Raw genomic sequence first — 25,745 nt, 5'->3', positions numbered from 1 at the left:
AGGGAACACTATATAGGGAACAGGGAACACTATATAGGGAACACTATATAGGAAATAGGGAACACTATATAGGGAACACTATATAGGGAATAGGGAACACTATATAGGGAACAGGGAACACTATATAGGGAACACTATATAGGGAATAGGGAACACTATATAGGGAACACTATATAGGGAACAGGGAACACTATATAGGGAACACTATATAGGAAATAGGGAACACTATATAGGGAACACTATATAGGGAATAGGGAACACTATATAGGGAACACTATATAGGGAACAGGGAACACTATATAGGGAACACTATATAGGGAACACTATATAGGGAATAGGGAACACTATATAGGGAATACTATATAGGGAACAGGGAACACTATATAGGGAATAGGGAACACTATATAGGGAACACTATATAGGGAATAGGGAACACTATATAGGGAATACTATATAGGGAATAGGGAACACTATATAGGGAATACTATATAGGGAACAGGGAACACTATATAGGGAATAGGGAACACTATATAGGGAATACTATATAGGGAATAGGGAACACTATAGAGGGAATAGGGAACACTATATAGGGAACACTATATAGGGAATAGGGAACACTATATAGGGAATACTATATAGGGAACAGGGAACACTATATAGGGAACAGGGAACACTATATAGGGAACACTATATAGGGAATACTATATAGGGAACACTATATAGGGAATAGGGAACACTATATAGGGAATAGGGAACAGTATATAGGGAACACTATATAGGGAATAGGGAACACTATATAGGGAACAGGGAACACTATATAGGGAACAGGGAACAATATATAGGGAACACTATATAGGGAATAGGGAACACTATATAGGGAATACTATATAGGGAACAGGGAACACTATATAGGGAACAGGGAACACTATATAGGGAACAGGGAACACTATATAGGGAACACTATATAGGGAATAGGGAACACTATATAGGGAATAGGGAACACTATATAGGGAACACTATACAGGGAATAGGGAACACTATATAGGGAATAGGGAACAGTATATAGGGAATAGGGAACAGTATATAGGGAAAAATATATAGGGAATAGGGAACACTATATAGGGAACACTATATAGGGAATACTATATAGAGAATAGGGAACACTATATAGGGAACACTATATAGGGAATAGGGAACACTATATAGGGAACACTATATAGGGAATAGGGAACACTATATAGGGAACACTATACAGGGAATAGGGAACACTATATAGGGAATACTATATAGGGAACAAGGAACACTATATAGGGAACACTATATAGGGAATAGGGAACACTATATAGGGAATACTATATAGGGAATAGGGAACACTATATAGGGAATACTATATAGGGAACAGGGAACACTATATAGGGAACACTATATAGGGAATAGGGAACACTATATAGGGAACACTATATAGGGAACACTATATGGGGAATAGGGAACACTATATAGGGAATAGGGAACACTATATAGGGAATAGGGAACACTATATAGGGAATAGGGAACACTATATAGGGAACACTATATAGGGAATACTATATAGGGAATAGGGAACACTATATAGGGAATACTATATAGGGAATACTATATAGGGAATAGGGAACACTATATAGGGAATAGGGAACACTATATAGGGAACACTATATAGGGAATAGGGAACACTATATAGGGAATACTATATAGGGAACAGGGAACACTATATAGGGAACACTATATAGGGAACACTATATAGGGAACACTATATAGGGAACAGGGAACACTATATAGGGAACACTATATAGGGAATAAGGAACACTATATAGGGAACACTATATAGGGAACAGGGAACACTATATAGGGAATACTATATAGGGAACACTATGTAGGGAATAGGGAACAGTATATAGGGAATACTATATAGGGAATAGGGAACACTATATAGGGAACACTATATAGGGAATAGGGAACACTATATAGGGAATAGGGAACAGTATATAGGGAATAGGGAACAGTATATAGGGAACACTATATAGGGAATAGGGAACACTATATAGGGAATACTATATAGGGAATAGGGAACACTATATAGGGAATAGGGAACACTATATAGGGAACAGGGAACAATATATAGGGAATAGGGAACACTATATAGGGAACAGGGAACACTATATAGGGAATAGGGAACACTATATAGGGAATAGGGAACACTATATAGGGAATAGGGAACACTATATAGGGAATACTATATAGGGAACACTATATAGGGAATACTATATAGGGAACACTATATAGGGAATAGGGAACACTATATATAGGGAACACTATATAGGGAATACTATATAGGGAATAGGGAACACTATATAGGGAATACTATATAGGAAATAGGGAACACTATATAGGGAACACTATATAGGGAATAGGGAACACTATATAGGGAATAGGGAACAGTATATAGGGAACACTATATAGGGAATAGGGAACACTATATAGGGAATACTATATAGGGAATAGGGAACACTATATAGGGAATAGGGAACACTATATAGGGAACACTATATAGGGAACACTATATAGGGAATAGGGAACACTATATAGGGAATAGGGAACACTATATAGGGAATAGGGAACACTATATAGGGAATACTATATAGGGAACACTATGTAGGGAACAGGGAACACTATATAGGGAACACTATGTAGGGAATAGGGAACACTATATAGGGAACACTATATAGGGAACAGGGAACACTATATAGGGAACACTATATAGGAAATAGGGAACACTATATAGGGAACACTATATAGGGAATAGGGAACACTATATAGGGAATAGGGAACAGTATATAGGGAACACTATATAGGGAATAGGGAACACTATATAGGGAATAGGGAACAGTATATAGGGAACACTATATAGGGAATAGGGAACACTATATAGGGAATACTATATAGGGAACAGGGAACACTATATAGGGAATAGGGAACACTATACAGGGAACACTATATAGGGAACAGGGAACACTATATAGGGAATAGGGAACACTATATAGGGAACACTATATAGGGAACACTATATAGGGGATAGGGGACACTATATAGGGAACACTATATAGGGAATAGGGAACACTATATAGGGAATAGGGAACACTATATAGGGAATACTATATAGGGAACACTATATAGGGAATAGGGAACCCTATATAGGGAATAGGGAACACTATATAGGGAACACTATATAGGGAACACTATATAGGGAATAGGGAACACTATATAGGGAACACTATATAGGGAATAGGGAACACTATATAGGGAACACTATATAGGGAATAGGGAACACTATATAGGGAACACTATATAGGGAATACTATATAGGGAACACTATATAGGGAACACTATATAGGGAACACTATATAGGGAATACTATATAGGGAATAGGGAACACTATATAGGGAATACTATATAGGGAACAGGGAACACTATATAGGGAATAGGGAACACTATATAGGGAACACTATATAGGGAATAGGGAACACTATATAGGGAACACTATATAGGGAATAGGGAACACTATATAGGGAACACTATATAGGGAATACTATATAGGGAACACTATATAGGGAACACTATATAGGGAACACTATATAGGGAATACTATATAGGGAATAGGGAACACTATATAGGGAATAGGGAACACTATATAGGGAATAGGGGACACTATACAGGGAACACTATATAGGGAACACTATATAGGGAACACTATATAGGGAACACTATATAGGGAACACTATATAGGGGATAGGGGACACTATACAGGGAACACTATATAGGGAACACTATATAGGGGATAGGGGACACTATATAGGGAACACTATTTAGGGAACACTATATAGGGAATAGGGAACACTATATAGGGGATAGGGAACACTATATAGGGGATAGGGGACACTATATAGGGCACGCTATATAGGGAACACTATATAGGGAACACTAAATAGGGAATAGGGAACACTATATAGGGAACACTATATAGTGAACAGGGAACACTATATAGGGAACACTATATAGGGAATAGGGAACACTATACAGGGACCACTATATAGGGAACAGGGAACACTATATAGGGAACACTATATAGGGAATAGGGGACACTATATAGGGCACACTATATAGGGAACACTATATAGGGAACACTATATAGGGAACACTATATAGGGGATAGGGGACACTATATAGGGAACACTATATAGGGAATAGGGAACACTATATAGGGAATAGGGAACACTATATAGGGAACACTATATAGGGAATAGGGAACACTATATAGGGAATAGGGAACACTATATAGGGAATAGGGAACACTATATAGGGAACACTATATAGGGAATAGGGAACACTATATAGGGAACACTATATAGGGAACAGGGAACACTATATAGGGAACACTATATAGGGAATAGGGAACACTATATAGGGAATAGGGAACACTATATAGGGAACACTATATAGGGAATAGGGAACACTATATAGGGAACACTATATAGGGAATAGGGAACACTATATAGGGAATAGGGAACACTATATAGGGAACACTATATAGGGAATAGGGAACACTATATAGGGAACACTATATAGGGAACACTATATAGGGAACACTATATAGGGAATAGGGAACACTATATAGGGAACACTATATAGGGAATAGGGAACACTATATAGGGAACACTATATAGGGAACAGGGAACACTATATTGGTTGGGAACACTATATAGGGGACACTGTATAGGGGATAGGGAACACTATATAGTGGACACTATAGAGGGGATCGGGGGCCATTTTGGGACATAAAGAAACTGACAACATATACAGTAGGAGCGGTTTCCCGGACAACGATTAAGCCTGGTCCTGGTCTAAAAAGAAAGCTCCGTGGAGAATCTCCATCGAAAAGGCGTTTTGTTCCAGGACTAATCTGTGTCTGGGAAAATGGCCAATAGAGAGCTATGGACTGTACAAGTGATTACAAACATTATTACCTGGAGGTCAGGGGACAGGTGGTAGAGATGATTGACTGCCCCCACGTACAACTGACCAGACCTGGAGTCCAGGAGGAGGTGGCTGAGGGGAGATCCATCCAGGGAGACGTGAGGGAAGGCCTGCCCAGCGTGAGAGGCCTTCTCTGGGTTAGGGTCCGGCTGGAGCTGGGTCAGGGCCTGTGGGGGCAGCAACAGTACCAGACACCACCAGGTGGCAAGGGGGAGCAGAAGGGGAGAAGTGGCTGGCATGGCACCAATTACCTGCTGGAGAGGAGAGGAAGAAGGAGGAGAGGAAGGAGGAGGAGAGGAAGAAGGAGGAGAGGAAGAAGGAGGAGAGGAAGGAGGAGGAGAGGAAGAAGGAGGAGAGGAAAAAGGAGGAGAGGAAGAAGGAGGAGAGGAAGAAGGAGGAGAGGAAGGAGAAGGAGAGGAAGAAGGAGGAGAGGAAGAAGGAGGAGAGGAAGAAGGAGGAGAGGAAGAAGGAGGAGAGGAAGGAGGAGGAGAGGAAGAAGGAGGAGAGGAAGGAGAAGGAGAGGAAGAAGGAGGAGAGGAAGGAGGAGGAGAGGAAGAAGGAGGAGAGGAAGGAGAAGGAGAGGAAGAAGGAGGAGAGGAAGAAGGAGGAGAGGAAGAAGGAGGAGAGGAAGGAGAGGAAGGAGAAGGAGGAGAGGAAGAAGAGGAGAGGAAGAAGGAGGAGAGGAAGGAGAAGGAGAGGAAGAAGGAGGAGAGGAAGAAGGAGGAGAGGAAGAAGAGGAGAGGAAGGAGGAGGAGTGGAAGGAGAAGGAGAGGAAGGAGAAGGAGAGGAAGGAGAAGGAGGAGAGGAAAAAGGAGGAGAGGAAGAAGGAGGAGAGGAAGGAGAAGGAGGAGAGGAAAAAGGAGGAGAGGAAGAAGGAGGAGAGGAAGGAGGAGGAGAGGAAGAAGGAGGAGAGGAAGGAGAAGGAGGAGAGGAAGAAGAGGAGAGGAAGGAGAAGGAGGAGAGGAAAAAGGAGGAGAGGAAGAAGGAGGAGAGGAAGAAGGAGGAGAGGAAGGAGAAGGAGAGGAAGGAGAGGAAGAAGGAGGAGAGGAAGGAGGAGGAGAGGAAGGAGAAGGAGAGGAAGAAGGAGGAGAGGAAGGAGGAGGAGAGGAAGGAGAGGAAGAAGGAGGAGAGGAAGAAGGAGGAGAGGAAGAAGGAGGAGAGGAAGAAGGAGGAGAGGAAGGAGAAGGAGGAGAGGAAGAAGAGGAGAGGAAGAAGGAGGAGAGGAAGGAGGAGGAGAGGAAGAAGGAGGAGAGGAAGAAGGAGGAGATGAAGAAGGAGGAGAGGAAGGAGAAGGAGGAGAGGAAGGAGAAGGAGGAGAGGAAGAAGGAGGAGAGGAAGGAGAAGGAGAGGAAGGAGGAGGAGAGGAAGGAGAAGGAGAGGAAGGAGAAGGAGAGGAAGAAGGAGGAGAGGAAGGAGAAGGAGAGGAAGAAGGAGGAGAGGAAGGAGGAGGAGAGGAAGAAGAAGGAGAGGAAGAAGAGGACAAACAGTAAGAGGAGATAGTTAGATTCACCTCAGACTCTTACCTACTATATCCTAACTAGGTTATAACTCCAACCCTGTTCCTGGAGAGATACCCTCCTGGAGGTTTTAACTCCAACCCTGTTCCTGGAGAGATACCCTCCTGTAGGTTTTAACTCCAACCCTGTTCCTGGAGAGATACCCTCCTGTAGGTTTTAACTCCAACCCTGTTCCTGGAGAGAGACCCTCCTGTAGGTTTTAACTCCAACCCTGTTCCTGGAGAGAGACCCTCCTGGAGGTTTTAACTCCAACCCTGTTCCTGGAGAGATACCCTCCTGGAGGTTTACACTCCAACCCTGTTCCTGGAGAGAGACCCTCCTGTAGGTTTTAACTCCAACCCTGTTCCTGGAGAGACCCTCCTGTAGGTTTTAACTCCAACCCTGTTCCTGGAGAGATACCCTCCTGGAGGTTTTAACTCCAACCCTGTTCCTGGAGAGATACCCTCTCCTGGAGAGATACCCTCCTGTAGGTTTTAACTCCAACCCTGTTCCTGGAGAGATACCCTGCTGGAGGTTTTAACTCCAACCCTGTTCCTGGAGAGAAACCCTCCTGGAGGTTTTAACTCCAACCCTGTTCCTGGAGAGATACACTCTCCTGGAGAGATACCCTCCTGTAGGTTTTAACTCCAACCCTGTTCCTGGAGAGATACCCTCCTGAAGGTTTTAACTCCAACCCTGTTCCTGGAGAGATACCCTCCTGTAGGTTTTAACTCCAACCCTGTTCCTGGAGAGAGACCCTCCTGTAGGTTTTAACTCCAACCCTGTTCCTGGAGAGAGACCCTCCTGGAGGTTTTAACTCCAACCCTGTTCCTGGAGCGATACCCTCCTGTAGGTTTTAACTCCAACCCTGTTCCTGGAGAGAGACCCTCCTGGAGGTTTACACTCCAACCCTGTTCCTGGAGAGACCCTCAGAGGAGCCTTATTGCTATTATAAACTGGTTACCAACGTAATTAGAGCAGTAAATGGTATGTCAGCCAATCAGCATTCAGGGCTCGAACCACCCAGTTTATAATGTCTTTTAGTCAACGCCACTCCGACATTGCTCATCCTAATATTTATATACAGTGGGGGAAAAAAGTATTTAGTCAGCCACCAATTGTGCAAGTTCTCCCACTTAAAAAGATGAGAGAGGCCTGTAAAAAAAAGAAATCCAGAAAATCCCATTGTAGGATTTTTAATGAATTTATTTGCAAATTATGGTGAAAAATAGACTTTTGTTATTGACCAAATACTTATCTCAATACTTTGTTATATACCCTTTGTTGGCAATGACACAGGTGAAGACAAGGTTTTCACACACTGTTGCTGGTATTTTGGCCCATTCCGCCATGCAGATCTCCTCTAGAGCAGTGATGTTTTGGGGCTGTCGCTGGGCAACACTGACTTTCAGCTCCCTCCAAAGATTTTCTATGGGGTTGAGATCTGGAGACTGGCTAGGCCACTCCAGGACCTTGAAATGCTTCTTACGAAGCCACTCCTTTGTTGCCCGGGCGGTGTGTTTGGGATCATTGTCATGCTGAAAGACCCAGCCATGTTTCATCTTCAATGCCCTTGCTGATGGAAGGAGGTTTTCACTCAAAATCTCACGATACATGGCCCCATTCATTCTTTCCTTTACACGGATCAGTCGTCCTGGTCCCTTTGCAGAAAAACAGCCACAAAGCATGATGTTTCCACCCCCATGCTTCACAGTAGGTATGGTGTTCTTTGGATGCAACTCAGCATTCTTTGTCCTCCAAACACGACGAGTTGAGTTTTTACCAAAAAGTTCTATTTTGGTTTCATCTGACCATATGACATTCTCCCAATCCTCTTCTGGATCATCCAAATGCTCTTTAGCAAACTTCAGACGGGCCTGGGCATGTACTGGCTTAAGCAGGGGGACACGTCTGGCACTGCAGGATTTGAGTCCCTGGCGGCGTAGTGCGTTACTGATGGTAGGCTTTGTTACTTTGGTCCCAACTCTGTGCAGGTCATTCACTAGGTCCCCCCGTGTGGTTCTGGGATTTTTGCTCACCGTTCTTGTGATAATTTTGACCCCACGGGGTGAGATCTTGCGTGGAGCCCCAGATCGAGGTAGATTATCAGTGGTCTTGTATGTCTTCCATTTCCTAATAATTGCTCCCACAGTTGATTTCTTCAAACCAAGCTGCCCACCTATTGCAGATTCAGTCTTCCCAGCCTGGTGCAGGTCTACAATTTTGTTTCTGGTGTCCTTTGACAGCTCTTTGGTCTTGGCCATAGTGGAGTTTGGAGTGTGACTGTTTGAGGTTGTGGACAGGTGTCTTTTAAACTGATAACAAGTTCAAACAGGTGCCATTAATACAGGTAACGAGTGGAGGACAGAGGAGCCTCTTAAAGAAGAAGTTACAGGTCTGTGAGAGCCAGAAATCTTGCTTGTTTGTCGGTGACCAAATACTTATTTTCCACCATAATTTGCAAATAAATTCATAAAAAATCCTACAATGTGATTTTCTGGATTTTTTTTCCTCATTTTGTCTGTCATAGTTGACGTGTACCTATGATGAAAATTACAGGCCTCTCATCTTTTTAAGTGGGAGAACTTGCACAATTGGTGGCTGACTAAATACTTTTTTCCCCCACTGTATATAAATATAAGGATGAGCAATGTCGGAGTGGCGTTGACTAAAAGACATTATAAACTGGGTGGTTCGAGCCCTGAATGCTGATTGGCTGACATACCATTTACTGCTCTAATTACGTTGGCAACCAGTTTATAATAGCAATAAGGCTCCTCTGTGGGTTTGTGGTATTTTGCCAATATACCACGGCTAAGGGCGGTATCGAGATACTCTGCGTTGCTTCGTGTTTAAGAACAGTCCTTAGCCGTGGTATATTGGCCATATTCCACAAACCCCCGAGGTGCCTTATTGCTTAAGTAGAACACAGTATATACACACATATGAAATGAGTAAAGCATTATATAAACATTATTAAAGTGACCAGTGATTCCATTATTAAAGTGACCAGTGTTTCCATTATTAAAGGGACCAGTGTTCCATTATTAAAGGGACCAGTGTTCCATTATTAAAGTGACCAGTGTTCCATTATTAAAGGGACCAGTGTTCCATTATTAAAGTGACCAGTGTTCCATTATTAAAGTGACCAGTGTTCCATTATTAAAGTGACCAGTGATTCCATTATTAAAGTGACCAGTGTTTCCATTATTAAAGTGACCAGTGTTCCATTATTAAAGTGACCAGTGTTCCATTATTAAAGTGACCAGTGTTCCATTATTAAAGTGACCAGTGTTCCATTATTAAAGTGACCAGTGTTCCATTATTAAAGTGACCAGTGTTCCATTAATAAGGTAACTAGTGATTCCATTATTAAAGTGACCAGTGATTCCATTATTAAAGTGACCAGTGTTCCATTAATAAGGTAACTAGTGATTCCATTATTAAAGTGACCAGTGATTCCATTATTAAAGTGACCAGTGATTCCATTATTAAGGTAACTAGTGATTCCATTTTTAAAGTGACCAGTGTTCCATTATTAAAGTGACCAGTGTTCCATTATTAAAGTGACCAGTGTTCCATTAATAAGGTAACTAGTGATTCCATTATTAAAGTGACCAGTGATTCCATTATTAAGGTAACTAGTGATTCCATTATTAAAGTGACCAGTGTTCCATTATTAAAGTGACCAGTGTTCCATTATTAAAGTGACTAGTGATTCCATTATTAAAGTACCAGTGTTCCATTATTAAAGTGACCAGTGATTCCATGTCTAAGAAGAATTTGTTCTTAACTGACTTGCCTAGTTAAATAAAGGTTAACTAAATAATTAAAAAATTGTAAATTAAAACAATACACATCAATATACACATCAATATACACTATACACATCCATATACAGTACCTTCAGAAAGTATTCATACCCCTTGGCTTATTCCACATTTTGTTGTGTTGCAGCCTGAATACAAGATGGATGAAATATATTTTTTTCTCCCCCATCCACACACAATACAAGATAATGACAAAGTAAAAATATATTTTTTTCTCCCCCATCTAAAGTCGTGGCCAAAAGTTTTGAGAATGACACAAATATTAATTTCCACAAAGTTTGCTGCTTCAGTGTCTTTAGATATTTTTGTCAGATGTTACTATGGAATACTGAAGTATAATTACAAGCATTTCATAAGTGTCAAAGGCTTTTATTGTCAATTATATGAAGTTGATGCAAAGAGTCAATATTTGCAGTGTTGACCCTTCTTTTTCAAGACCTCTGCAATCCGCCCTGGCATGCTGTCAATTAACTTCTGGGCCACATCCTGACTGATGGCACCCCATTCTTGCATAATCAGTGCTTGGAGTTTGTGAGAATTTGTTGGGTTTTGTTTGTCCACCCGCCTCTTGAGGATTGACCACAAGTTCTCAATGGGATTAAGGTCTGGGGAGTTTCCTGGCCATGGACCCAAAATATCGATGTTTTGTTCCCCGAGCCACTTAGTTATCACTTTTGCCTTATGGCAAGGTGCACCATCATGCTGGAAAAGGCATTGTTTGTCACCAAACTGTTCCTGGATGGTTGGGAGAAGTTGCTCTTGGAGGATGTGTTGGTACCATTCTTTATTCATGGCTGTGTTCTTAGGCAAAATTGTGAGTGAGCCCACTCCCTTGGCTGAGAAGCAACCCCACACATGAATGGTCTCAGGATGCTTTACTGTTGGCATGACACAGGACTGATGGTAGCGCTCACCTTGTCTTCTCCGGACAAGATTTTTTCCGGATGCCCCAAACAATCGGAAAGGGGATTCATCAGAGAAAATGACTTTTCCCCAGTCTTCAGCAGTCCAATCCCTGTACGTTTTGCAGAATATCAGTCTGTCCCTGATGTTTTTCTTGGAGAGAAGTGGCTTCTTTGCTGCCCTTGACACCAGGCCATCCTCCAAAAGTCTTCGCCTCACTGTGCGTGCAGATGCACTCACACCTGCCTGCTGCCATTCCTGAGCAAGCTCTGTATTGATGGTGCCCCGATCCCACAGCTGAATCAACTTTAGGAGACGGTCCTGGCACATGCTGGACTTTCTTGGGCGCCCTGAAGCCTTCTTCACAACAATTTAACCGCTCTCCTTGAAGTTCTTGATGATCCGATTAATGTTTGATTTAGGTGCAATCTTACTGCAGCAATATCCTTGCCTGTGAAGCCTTTTTTGTGCATAGCGATGATGACGGCACGTGTTTCCTTGCAGGTAACCATGGTTGACAGAGGAAGAACAATGATTCCAAGCACCACCCTCCTTTTGAAGCTTCCAGTCTGTTATTTGAACTCAATCAGCATGACAGAGTGATCACCAGCCTTGTCCTCGTCAACACTCACACCTGCGTTAACGACATAATCACTGACATGTCAGCTGGTCCTTTTGTGGCAGGGCTGAAATGCAGTGGAAATGTTTTTTGGGTGATTCAGTTAATTTGCATGGCAAAGAGGGACTTTGCAATTCATTGCAATTCATCTGATCACTCTTCATAACATTCTGCAGTATATGCAAATTGCCATCATACAAACTGAGGCAGCAGACTTTGTGAAAATTAATATTTGTGTCATTCTCAAAACTTTTGGACACGACTGTACAGTACCAGTCAACGTTTGGACACACGTTCTCATTCAAGGGTTTCTCTTAATTTTTTACATTGTAAAATAATAGTGAAGATATCAAAACTATGAAATAACACGTATGGAATCATGTAGTAACCAAAAAAGTGTTAAATCAAATTATATTTTATATTTGAGATTCTTCAAAAAGTAGCCACCCTTTGCCTTGAGGACAGCTTTGCACACTCTTGACATTCTCTCAACCAGCTTCATGAGGTAGTCACCTGGAATGCTTTTCAATTAACAGGTGTACCTTGTTAAAAGCTAATTTGTGGAATATCTGAATGAGATATTTCTGTATTTCATTTTCAAAAATATTGCTAAATATTTCAAAGAAAATGTTCACTTTGTTGTTATGTGTAGACGGGTGAGGCATTTTGTTTTAAACCATTTTGAATTCGGGCTGTAACAAGTCAAGGGGTATGAATACTTTCTGAAGGCACTTCACCATAAAAAACCTGACTTCCCCCTTCAAGCAGCTACTTTTGTTCTTCAAAGCTCTCCCACCTTCACATACACGACACCAGCAGAAGACCCTATAGTGACAGGTGGGGCTGAGGGCTGAGGCAGCAGAAGACCCTATAGTGACAGGTGGGGCTGAGGGCTGAGGCAGCAGAAGACCCTATAGTGACAGGTGGGGCTGAGGCAGCAGAAGACCCTATAGTGACAGGTGGGGCTGAGGCAGCAGAAGACCCTATAGTGACAGGTGGGGCTGAGGCAGCAGCAGAATACCCTATAGTGACAGGTGGGGCTGAGGCAGCAGCAGAAGACCCTATAGTGACAGGTGGGGCTGAGGCAGCAGCAGACCCTATAGTGACAGGTGGGGCTGAGACAGCAGCAGAAGACCCTATAGTGACAGGTGGGGCTGAGGGATGAGGCAGCAGAAGACCCTATAGTGACAGGTGGGGCTGAGGCAGCAGCAGACCCTATAGTGACAGGTGGGGCTGAGGCAGCAGCAGACCCTACAGTGACAGGTGGGGCTGAGGCAGCAGCAGACCCTATAGTGACAGGTGGGGCCGAGGGCTGAGGCAGCAGAATACCCTATAGTGACAGGTGGGGCTGAGGCAGCAGCAGACCCTATAGTGACAGGTGGGGCTGAGGGCTGAGGCAGCAGAAGACCCTATAGTGACAGGTGGGGCTGAGGCAGCAGTAGCAGACCCTATAGTGACAGGTGGGGCTGAGGCAGCAGCAGAAGACCCTATAGTGACAGGTGGGGCTGAGGCAGCAGCAGACCCTATAGTGACAGGTGGGGCTGAGGCAGCAGCGGAAGGCACTATAGTGACAGGTGGGGCTGAGGCAGCAGCAGACCCTATAGTGACAGGTGGGGCTGAGGCAGCAGCAGACCCTATAGTGACAAGTGGGGCTGAGGCAGCAAAAGACCCTATAGTGACAGGTGGGGCTGAGGCAGCAGCAGAAGACCCTATAGTGACAGGTGGGGCTGAGGCAGCAGCAGCAGACCCTATAGTGACAGGTGGGGCTGAGGCAGCAGCAGACCCTAGAGTGACAGCTGGGGCTGAGGGCTGAGGCAGCAGCAGACCCTATAGTGACAGGTGGGGCTGAGGCAGCAGCAGACCCTATAGTGACAGGTGGAGCTGAGGCAGCAGCAGCAGACCCTATAGTGACAGGTGGGGCTGAGGCAGCAGCAGACCCTATAGTGACAGGTGGAGCTGAGGCAGCAGCAGAAGACCCTATAGTGACAGGTGGGGCTGAGGCAGCAGCAGCAGACCCTATAGTGACAGGTGGGGCTGAGGCAGCAGCAGAAGACCCTATAGTGACAGGTGGGGCTGAGGCAGCAGCAGACCATAGAGTGACATCTGGGGCTGAGGGCTGAGGCAGCAAAATACCCTATAGTGACAGGTGGGGCTGAGGCAGCAGCAGAAGACCATATAGTGACAGGTGGGGCTGAGGCAGCAAAAGACCCTATAGTGACAGGTGGGGCTGAGGCAGCAGCAGAAGACCCTATAGTGACAGGTGGGGCTGAGGCAGCAGCAGCAGACCCTATAGTGACAGGTGGGGCTGAGGCAGCAGCAGACCCTAGAGTGACAGCTGGGGCTGAGGGCTGAGGCAGCAGCAGACCCTATAGTGACAGGTGGGGCTGAGGCAGCAGCAGACCCTATAGTGACAGGTGGAGCTGAGGCAGCAGCAGCAGACCCTATAGTGACAGGTGGGGCTGAGGCAGCAGCAGACCCTATAGTGACAGGTGGAGCTGAGGCAGCAGCAGCAGACCCTATAGTGACAGGTGGGGCTGAGGCAGCAGCAGACCCTATAGTGACAGGTGGGGCTGAGGCAGCAGCAGAAGACCCTATAGTGACAGGTGGGGCTTAGGCAGCAGCAGCAGACCCTATGGTGACAGGTGGGGCTGAGGCAGCAGCAGAAGACCCTATGGTGACAGGTGGGGCTGAGGCAGCAGGAGACCCTATGGTGACAGGTGGGGCTGAGGCAGCAGCAGACCCTATAGTGACAGGTGGGGCTGAGGGCTGAGGCAGCAAAAGACCCTATAGTGACAGGTGGGGCTGAGGCAGCAGCAGACCATATAGTGACAGGTGGGGCTGAGGCAGCAGCAGAAGACCCTATAGTGACAGGTGGGGCTGAGACAGCAGCAGACCATATAGTGACAGGTGGGGCTGAGGCAGCAGCAGACCCTATAGTGACAGGTGGGGCTGAGGCAGCAGCAGAAGACCCTATAGTGACAGGTGGAGCTGAGGCAGCAGCAGAAGACCCTATAGTGACAGGTGGGGCTGAGTGCTGAGGCAGCAGCAGACCCTATAGTGACAGGTGGGGCTGAGGCAGTAGCAGAAGACCCTATAGTGACAGGTGGAGCTGAGGCAGCAGCAGAAGACCCTATAGTGACAGGTGGGGCTGAGGCAGCAGCAGACCCTATAGTGACAGGTGGGGCTGAGGCAGCAGCAGCAGACCCTATAGTGACAGGTGGGGCTGAGGGCTGAGGCAGCAAAAGACCCTATAGTGACAGGTGGGGCTGAGGGCTGAGGCAGCAGACCCTATAGTGACAGGTGGGGCTGAGGCAGCAGCAGCAGACCCTATAGTGACAGGTGGGGCTGAGGAAGCAGCAGACCCTATAGTGACAGGTGGGGCTGACGCAGCAGCAGCAGACCCTATGGTGACAGGTGGGGCTGAGGGCTGAGGCAGCAGACCCTATAGTGACAGGTGGGGCTGAGGCAGCAGCAGACCCTATAGTGACAGGTGGAGCTGAGGCAGCAGCAGAAGACCCTATAGTGACAGGTGGGGCTGAGGCAGCAGCAGCAGACCCTATAGTGACAGGTGGGGCTGAGGCAGCAGCAGACCCTATAGTGACAGGTGGGGCTGAGGCAGCAGCAGAAGACCCTATAGTGACAGGTGGGGCTGAGGCAGCAGCAGCAGACCCTATAGTGACAGGTGGGGCTGAGGCAGCAGCAGACCCTATAGTGACAGCTGGGGCTGAGGGCTGAGGCAGCAGCAGACCCTATAGTGACAGGTGGGGCTGAGGCAGCAGCAGACCCTATAGTGACAGGTGGAGCTGAGGCAGCAGCAGCAGACCCTATAGTGACAGGTGGGGCTGAGGCAGCAGCAGACCCTATAGTGACAGGTGGAGCTGAGGCAGCAGCAGAAGACCCTATAGTGACAGGTGGGGCTGAGGCAGCAGCAGCAGACCCTATAGTGACAGGTGGGGCTGAGGCAGCAGCAGACCCTATAGTGACAGGTGGGGCTGAGGCAGCAGCAGAAGACCCTATAGTGACAGGTGGGGCTGAGGCAGCAGCAGACCATAGAGTGACATCTGGGGCTGAGGGCTGAGGCAGCAAAATACCCTATAGTGACAGGTGGGGCTGAGGCAGCAGCAGAAGACCATATAGTGACAGGTGGGGCTGAGGCAGCAAAAGACCCTATAGTGACAGGTGGGGCTGAGGCAGCAGCAGAAGACCCTATAGTGACAGGTGGGGCTGAGGCAGCAGCAGCAGACCCTATAGTGACAGGTGGGGCTGAGGCAGCAGCAGACCCTAGAGTGACAGCTGGGGCTGAGGCAGCAGCAGACCCTATAGTGACAGTTGGAGCTGAGGCAGCAGCAGCAGACCCTATAGTGACAGGTGGGGCTGAGGCAGCAGCAGACCCTATAGTGACAGGTGGAGCTGAGGCAGCAGCAGCAGACCCTATAGTGACAGGTGGGGCTGAGGCAGCAGCAGACCCTATAGTGACAGGTGGGGCTGAGGCAGCAGCAGAAGACCCTATAGTGACAGGTGGGGCTGAGGCAGCAGCAGAAGACCCTATAGTGACAGGTGGGGCTGAGGCAGCAGCAGCAGACCCTATGGTGACAGGTGGGGCTGAGGCAGCAGCAGAAGACCCTATAGTGACAGGTGGGGCTGAGGCAGCAGAAGACCCTATAGTGACAGGTGGGGCTGAGGCAGCAGCAGAAGACCCTATAGTGACAGGTGGGGCTGAGTCAGCAGCAGACCCTATAATGACAGGTGGGGATGAGGCAGCAGCAGCAGACCCTATGGTGACAGGTGGGGCTGAGGCAGCAGCAGACCCTATGGTGACAGGTGGGGCTGAGGCAGCAGGAGACCCTATGGTGACAGGTGGGGCTGAGGCAGCAGCAGACCCTATAGTGACAGGTGGGGCTGAGGGCTGAGGCAGCAAAAGACCCTATAGTGACTGGTGGGGCTGAGGCAGCAGCAGACCATATAGTGACAGGTGGGGCTGAGGCAGCAGCAGAAGACCCTATAGTGACAGGTGGGGCTGAGACAGCAGCAGACCATATAGTGACAGGTGGGGCTGAGGCAGCAGCAGACCCTATAGTGACAGGTGGGGCTGAGGCAGCAGCAGAAGACCCTATAGTGACAGGTGGAGCTGAGGCAGCAGCAGAAGACCCTATAGTGACAGGTGGGGCTGAGTGCTGAGGCAGCAGCAGACCCTATAGTGACAGGTGGGGCTGAGGCAGTAGCAGAAGACCCTATAGTGACAGGTGGAGCTGAGGCAGCAGCAGAAGACCCTATAGTGACAGGTGGGGCTGAGGCAGCAGCAGACCCTATAGTGACAGGTGGGGCTGAGGCAGCAGCAGCAGACCCTATAGTGACAGGTGGGGCTGAGGGCTGAGGCAGCAAAAGACCCTATAGTGACAGGTGGGGCTGAGGGCTGAGGCAGCAGACCCTATAGTGACAGGTGGGGCTGAGGAAGCAGCAGACCCTATAGTGACAGGTGGGGCTGAGGCAGCAGCAGCAGACCCTATGGTGACAGGTGGGGCTGAGGGCTGAGGCAGCAGACCCTATAGTGACAGGTGGGGCTGAGGCAGCAGCAGACCCTATAGTGACAGGTGGGGCTGAGGCAGCAGCAGCAGACCCTATGGAGACAGGTGGGGCTGAGGCAGCAGCAGAAGACCCTATAGTTACAGGTGGGGCTGAGGCAGCAGAAGACCCTATAGTGACAGGTGGGGCTGAGGCAGCAGCAGAAGACCCTATAGTGACAGGTGGGGCTGAGGCAGCAGCAGACCCTATAATGACAGGTGGGGCTGAGGCAGCAGAAGACCCTATAGTGACAGGTGGGGCTGAGGCAGCAGCAGAAGACCCTATAGTGCCAGGTGGGGCTGAGGCAGCAGCAGCAGACCCTATAGTGACAGGTGGGGCTGAGGCAGCAGCAGAAGACCCTATAGTGACAGGTGGGGCTGAGGCAGCAGCAGACCCTATAATGACAGGTGGGGCTGAGGCAGCAGCAGAAGACCCTATAGTGACAGGTGGGGCTGAGGCAGCAGCAGAAGACCCTATAGTGACAGGTGGGGCTGAGGCAGCAGCAGCAGACCCTATGGTGACAGGTGGGGCTGAGGCAGCAGCAGAAGACCCTATAGTGACAGGTGGGGCTGAGGCAGCAGAAGACCCTATAGTGACAGGTGGGGCTGAGGCAGCAGCAGAAGACCCTATAGTGACAGGTGGGGCTGAGGCAGCAAAAGACCCTATGGTGACAGGTGGGGCTGAGGGCTGAGGCAGCAGAAGACCCTATAGTGACAGGTGGGGCTGAGGGCTGAGGCAGCAGATCCTATAGTTACAGGTGGGGCTGAGGCAGCAGCAGAAGACCCTATAGTGACAGGTGGGGCTGAGGCAGCAAAAGACCCTATAGTGACAGGTGGGGCTGAGGCAGCAGCAGAAGACCCTATAGTGACAGGTGGGGCTGAGGGCTGAGGCAGCAGCAGACCCTATAGTGAGATGTGGGGCTGAGGCAGCAAAAGACCCTATAGTGACAGGTGGGGCTGAGGCAGCAGTAGAAGACCCTATAGTGACAGGTGGGGCTGAGGGCTGAGGCAGCAGCAGACCCTATAGTGACAGGTGGGGCTGAGGCAGCAAAAGACCCTATAGTGACAGGTGGGGCTGAGGCAGCAGCAGAAGACCCTATAGTGACAGGTGGGGCTGAGGCAGCAAAAGACCCTATAGTGACAGGTGGGGCTGAGGGCTGAGGCAGCAGAAGACCCTATAGTGACAGGTGGGGCTGAGGGCTGAGGCAGCAGATCCTATAGTTACAGGTGGGGCTGAGGCAGCAGCAGAAGACCCTATAGTGACAGGTGGGGCTGAGGCAGCAGCAGCAGACCCTATGGTGACAGGTGGGGCTGAGGCAGCAGCAGAAGACCCTATAGTGACAGGTGGGGCTGAGGCAGCAGAAGACCCTATAGTGACAGGTGGGGCTGAGGCAGCAGCAGAAGACCCTATAGTGACAGGTGGGGCTGAGGCAGCAGCAGACCCTATAGTGACAGGTGGGGCTGAGGGCTGAGGCAGCAGAAGACCCTATAGTGACAGGTGGGGCTGAGGGCTGAGGCAGCAGCAGACCCTATAGTGAGATGTGGGGCTGAGGCAGCAAAAGACCCTATAGTGACAGGTGGGGCTGAGGCAGCAGCAGAAGACCCTATAGTGACAGGTGGGGCCGAGGGCTGAGGCAGCAGCAGACCCTATAGTGACAGGTGGGGCTGAGGGCTGAGGCAGCAGCAGACCCTATAGTGACAGGTGGGGCTGAGGCAGCAGCAGAAGACCCTATAGTGACAGGTGGGGCTGAGGCAGCAGCAGAAGACCCTATAGTGACAGGTGGGGCTGAGGCAGCAGCAGAAGACCCTATAGTGACAGGTGGGGCTGAGGCAGCAGCAGAAGACCCTATAGTGACAGGTGGGGCTGAGGCAGCAGCAGCAGACCCTATAGTGACAGGTGGGGCTGAGGCAGCAGCAGACCCTAGAGTGACAGCTGGGGCTGAGGGCTGAGGCAGCAGCAGACCCTATAGTGACAGGCGGGGCTGAGGCAGCAGCAGACCCTATAGTGACAGGTGGAGCTGAGGCAGCATCAGCAGACCCTATAGTGACAGGTGGGGCTGAGGCAGCAGCAGAAGACCCTATAGTGACAGGTGGGGCTGAGGCAGCAGCAGCAGACCCTATAGTGACAGGTGGGGCTGAGGCAGCAGCAGACCCTATAGTGACAGGTGGGGCTGAGGCAGCAGCAGAAGACCCTATAGTGACAGGTGGGGCTGAGACAGCAGCAGACCATAGAGTGACATCTGGGGCTGAGGGCTGATGCAGCAAAATACCCTATAGTGACAGGTGGGGCTGAGGCAGCAGCAGAAGACCCTATAGTGACAGGTGGGGCTGAGGCAGCAAAAGACCCTATAGTGACAGGTGGGGCTGAGGCAGCAGCAGAAGACCCTATAGTGACAGGTGGGGCTGAGGCAGCAGCAGCAGACCCTATAGTGACAGGTGGGGCTGAGGCAGCAGCAGACCCTAGAGTGACAGCTGGGGCTGAGGGCTGAGGCAGCAGCAGACCCTATAGTGACAGGTGGGGCTGAGGCAGCAGCAGACCCTATAGTGACAGGTGGAGCTGAGGCAGCAGCAGCAGACCCTATAGTGACAGGTGGGGCTGAGGCAGCAGCAGACCCTATAGTGACAGGTGGAGCTGAGGCAGCAGCAGCAGACCCTATAGTGACAGGTGGGGCTGAGGCAGCAGCAGACCCTATAGTGACAGGTGGGGCTGAGGCAGCAGCAGAAGACCCTATAGTGACAGGTGGGGCTGAGGCAGCAGCAGAAGACCCTATAGTGACAGGTGGGGCTGAGGCAGCAGCAGCAGACCCTATGGTGACAGGTGGGGCTGAGGCAGCAGCAGAAGACCCTATAGTGACAGGTGGGGCTGAGGCAGCAGAAGACCCTATAGTGACAGGTGGGGCTGAGGCAGCAGCAGAAGACCCTATAGTGACAGGTGGGGCTGAGTCAGCAGCAGACCCTATAATGACAGGTGGGGCTGAGGCAGCAGCAGCAGACCCTATGGTGACAGGTGGGGCTGAGGCAGCAGCAGACCCTATGGTGACAGGTGGGGCTGAGGCAGCAGGAGACCCTATGGTGACAGGTGGGGCTGAGGCAGCAGCAGACCCTATAGTGACAGGTGGGGCTGAGGGCTGAGGCAGCAAAAGACCCTATAGTGACAGGTGGGGCTGAGGCAGCAGCAGACCATATAGTGACAGGTGGGGCTGAGGCAGCAGCAGAAGACCCTATAGTGACAGGTGGGGCTGAGACAGCAGCAGACCATATAGTGACAGGTGGGGCTGAGGCAGCAGCAGACCCTATAGTGACAGGTGGGGCTGAGGCAGCAGCAGAAGACCCTATAGTGACAGGTGGAGCTGAGGCAGCAGCAGAAGACCCTATAGTGACAGGTGGGGCTGAGTGCTGAGGCAGCAGCAGACCCTATAGTGACAGGTGGGGCTGAGGCAGTAGCAGAAGACCCTATAGTGACAGGTGGAGCTGAGGCAGCAGCAGAAGACCCTATAGTGACAGGTGGGGCTGAGGCAGCAGCAGACCCTATAGTGACAGGTGGGGCTGAGGCAGCAGCAGCAGACCCTATAGTGACAGGTGGGGCTGAGGGCTGAGGCAGCAAAAGACCCTATAGTGACAGGTGGGGCTGAGGGCTGAGGCAGCAGACCCTATAGTGACAGGTGGGGCTGAGGCAGCAGCAGCAGACCCTATAGTGACAGGTGGGGCTGAGGAAGCAGCAGACCCTATAGTGACAGGTGGGGCTGAGGCAGCAGCAGCAGACCCTATAGTGACAGGTGGGGCTGAGGGCTGAGGCAGCAGACCCTATAGTGACAGGTGGGGCTGAGGCAGCAGCAGACCCTATAGTGACAGGTGGGGCTGAGGCAGCAGCAGCAGACCCTATGGTGACAGGTGGGGCTGAGGCAGCAGCAGAAGACCCTATAGTTACAGGTGGGGCTGAGGCAGCAGAAGACCCTATAGTGACAGGTGGGGCTGAGGCAGCAGCAGAAGACCCTATAGTGACAGGTGGGGCTGAGGCAGCAGCAGACCCTATAATGACAGGTGGGGCTGAGGCAGCAGAAGACCCTATAGTGACAGGTGGGGCTGAGGCAGCAGCAGCAGACCCTATGGTGACAGGTGGGGCTGAGGCAGCAGCAGAAGACCCTATAGTGACAGGTGGGGCTGAGGCAGCAGAAGACCCTATAGTGACAGGTGGGGCTGAGGCAGCAGCAGAAGACCCTATAGTGACAGGTGGGGCTGAGGCAGCAAAAGACCCTATAGTGACAGGTGGGGCTGAGGGCTGAGGCAGCAGAAGACCCTATAGTGACAGGTGGGGCTGAGGGCTGAGGCAGCAGATCCTATAGTTACAGGTGGGGCTGAGGCAGCAGCAGAAGACCCTATAGTGACAGGTGGGGCTGAGGCAGCAAAAGACCCTATAGTGACAGGTGGGGCTGAGGCAGCAGCAGAAGACCCTATAGTGACAGGTGGGGCTGAGGGCTAAGGCAGCAGCAGACCCTATAGTGAGATGTGGGGCTGAGGCAGCAAAAGACCCTATAGTGACAGGTGGGGCTGAGGCAGCAGTAGAAGACCCTATAGTGACAGGTGGGGCTGAGGGCTGAGGCAGCAGCAGACCCTATAGTGACAGGTGGGGCTGAGGCAGCAAAAGACCCTATAGTGACAGGTGGGGCTGAGGCAGCAGCAGAAGACCCTATAGTAACAGGTGGGGCTGAGGCAGCAAAAGACCCTATAGTGACAGGTGGGGCTGAGGGCTGAGGCAGCAGAAGACCCTATAGTGACAGGTGGGGCTGAGGGCTGAGGCAGCAGATCCTATAGTTACAGGTGGGGCTGAGGCAGCAGCAGAAGACCCTATAGTGACAGGTGGGGCTGAGGCAGCAAAAGACCCTATAGTGACAGGTGGGGCTGAGGCAGCAGCAGAAGACCCTATAGTGACAGGTGGGGCTGAGGGCTGAGGCAGCAGCAGACCCTATAGTGAGATGTGGGGCTGAGGCAGCAGCAGAAGACCCTATAGTGACAGGTGGGGCTGAGGCAGCAAAAGACCCTATAGTGACAGGTGGGGCTGAGGCAGCAGTAGAAGACCCTATAGTGACAGGTGGGGCTGAGGGCTGAGGCAGCAGCAGACCCTATAGTGACAGGTGGGGCTGAGGCAGCAAAAGACCCTATAGTGACAGGTGGGGCTGAGGCAGCAGCAGAAGACCCTATAGTGACAGGTGGGGCTGAGTGCTGAGGCAGCAGCAGACCCTATAGTGACAGGTGGGGCTGAAGCAGTAGCAGAAGACCCTATAGTGACAGGTGGAGCTGAGGCAGCAGCAGAAGACCCTATAGTGACAGGTGGGGCTGAGGCAGCAGAAGACCCTATAGTGACAGGTGGGGCTGAGGGCTGAGGCAGCAGAAGACCCTATAGTGACAGGTGGGGCTGAGGCAGCAGCAGACCCTATAGTGACAGGTGGGGCTGAGGCAGCAGCAGAAGACCCTATAGTGACAGGTGGGGCTGAGGCAGCAGCAGACCCTATAATGACAGGTGGGGCTGAGGCAGCAGAAGACCCTATAGTGACAGGTGGGGCTGAGGCAGCAGCAGCAGACCCTATGGTGACAGGTGGGGCTGAGGCAGCAGCAGAAGACCCTATAGTGACAGGTGGGGCTGAGGCAGCAGAAGACCCTATAGTGACAGGTGGGGCTGAGGCAGCAGCAGAAGACCCTATAGTGACAGGTGGGGCTGAGGCAGCAAAAGACCCTATAGTGACAGGTGGGGCTGAGGGCTGAGGCAGCAGAAGACCCTATAGTGACAGGTGGGGCTGAGGGCTGAGGCAGCAGATCCTATAGTTACAGGTGGGGCTGAGGCAGCAGCAGAAGACCCTATAGTGACAGGTGGGGCTGAGGCAGCAAAAGACCCTATAGTGACAGGTGGGGCTGAGGCAGCAGCAGAAGACCCTATAGTGACAGGTGGGGCTGAGGGCTGAGGCAGCAGCAGACCCTATAGTGAGATGTGGGGCTGAGGCAGCAAAAGACCCTATAGTGACAGGTGGGGCTGAGGCAGCAGTAGAAGACCCTATAGTGACAGGTGGGGCTGAGGGCTGAGGCAGCAGCAGACCCTATAGTGACAGGTGGGGCTGAGGCAGCAAAAGACCCTATAGTGACAGGTGGGGCTGAGGCAGCAGCAGAAGACCCTATAGTGACAGGTGGGGCTGAGGCAGCAAAAGACCCTATAGTGACAGGTGGGGCTGAGGGCTGAGGCAGCAGAAGACCCTATAGTGACAGGTGGGGCTGAGGGCTGAGGCAGCAGATCCTATAGTTACAGGTGGGGCTGAGGCAGCAGCAGAAGACCCTATAGTGACAGGTGGGGCTGAGGCAGCAAAAGACCCTATAGTGACAGGTGGGGCTGAGGCAGCAGCAGAAGACCCTATAGTGACAGGTGGGGCTGAGGGCTGAGGCAGCAGCAGACCCTATAGTGAGATGTGGGGCTGAGGCAGCAGCAGAAGACCCTATAGTGACAGGTGGGGCTGAGGCAGCAAAAGACCCTATAGTGACAGGTGGGGCTGAGGCAGCAGTAGAAGACCCTATAGTGACAGGTGGGGCTGAGGGCTGAGGCAGCAGCAGACCCTATAGTGACAGGTGGGGCTGAGGCAGCAAAAGACCCTATAGTGACAGGTGGGGCTGAGGCAGCAGCAGAAGACCCTATAGTGACAGGTGGGGCTGAGTGCTGAGGCAGCAGCAGACCCTATAGTGACAGGTGGGGCTGAAGCAGTAGCAGAAGACCCTATAGTGACAGGTGGAGCTTAGGCAGCAGCAGAAGACCCTATAGTGACAGGTGGGGCTGAGGCAGCAGAAGACCCTATAGTGACAGGTGGGGCTGAGGGCTGAGGCAGCAGAAGACCCTATAGTGACAGGTGGGGCTGAGGCAGCAGCAGACCCTATAGTGACAGGTGGGGCTGAGGCAGCAGCAGACCCTATAGTGACAGGTGGGGCTGATGACTGAGGCTCAACAAAGTCCTTGTGTTAGAGAGGGAAAACAAGATCATGTCGTCTTCCCACAAATGTGATTGGGATGTTTTGATGCTGGTCCCAGACAGCAACACACACCTGATAAAACACATCAGAGCACGGGTGTGTGTGTGTTTGTGTTTGTGTGTGTGTGTGTGTGTCAACAGGCGCAGCCCTTGATGCGAAACTTCCTGTTTTAGTCATGTAAGGGAACACCCCCCTGAAATGGACAAAAATGAATGGGATCTTATTGGCACCATACGAAACATATACACGATGGACAATACCACTCAAATGGACGTTGTTTCATTCAAAACTGATTGCAAATACCATATGGCAAATGCCAAGTTTCACACAGCAAAAATCCAATAGATGGCGAGCGCGCTCCACTTTAAATTTTCTTATTGCAAATGTAACACAAGTCAAGACCCAAGAGTAAAATTTAGAAAATTTGAAAAAAAAATTGAAAACTTATCACCCCCTAAAAAAGTCCTTTCTGGACCGTTTTTGAAATTCTTTAGATTTTTTCTTGTCAATTATACATGTATAAGAACTGTATGAACATACTTTAGTCATATTTTATTGTCATCATTTTTTTTACTTGTCCATAAGGCATATGTTTTGTCCATTTGCAATATGATTTCATAGGAAGTCAAAAGTCGAAGTCAAAATTCTTTGAACCATTGCCAGATGCCATAAGAAATGTCCAAATGCAATATGAAAGTATTGAACGTGCCAAATCAGGATGTTTTGTCCATTTGCAATATAATATCATAGGAAGTCAAAAGTCGAAGTCAAAAGTCACTTCTTTTTTTTTGCCAAATGCCATAAGAAATGTCCAAATGCAATATGAAACTATTGAAAGTGCCAAATCAGGGTGTTAATGTCCATTTTCCATGTATAATCATAGGAAGTTGGTTTCCAAACCCAAAAGTCAGTGAACCATGTCCAAATGGCATTTATACTGCCCAAATGATATATAGCCCTATGTTAAGCCACGAATCAACCTAGATGGTCTATTTGTCATGTATGATGAGGGAGATGTGGGATTCAGTTGTTTTTTAACCATTTTTTTAAAAACGTCCAAAATGACCAGGGGCCCCCTATTGAATGGGCACGGGTGGGGGGTGCTCCCTACCCAACCGTAGACCCCTTGCACCCTCCTAAAGGCATTAAAAACCATTTAAAATATGCGCTCCTGGTAACGCATTCCAATCACCAGGAGCACGGCTGTCCATTTGAAATATGTTTCAATGGGCATTTAGTATCACGAATTTAACATGCTCAAAAA

At 49.7% G+C, this 25,745-nt stretch overlaps 1 protein-coding gene across 1 annotated transcript in view; it reads right to left on the bottom strand.

Annotated features, from left to right (window-relative positions):
• Positions 1-25,745, bottom strand: part of LOC115168791 (plexin-B3) — a 153,982-nt gene that overhangs the window by 104,649 nt on the left and 23,588 nt on the right. The window contains exon 2 of the mRNA XM_029724347.1: positions 5,058-5,321. Coding sequence (XP_029580207.1) covers positions 5,058-5,306 — 249 coding nt within the window. The 5' untranslated portion in view covers positions 5,307-5,321. The remainder of the gene's footprint in view (positions 1-5,057; positions 5,322-25,745) is intronic.

Source organism: Salmo trutta, chromosome 30 (assembly GCF_901001165.1).
Source record: "Salmo trutta chromosome 30, fSalTru1.1, whole genome shotgun sequence".
NCBI lineage: Eukaryota > Metazoa > Chordata > Actinopteri > Salmoniformes > Salmonidae > Salmo > Salmo trutta.
The sequence above is the reverse complement of the archived record's forward strand: the minus strand, read 5'-3'. Positions and strand labels throughout refer to the sequence as shown.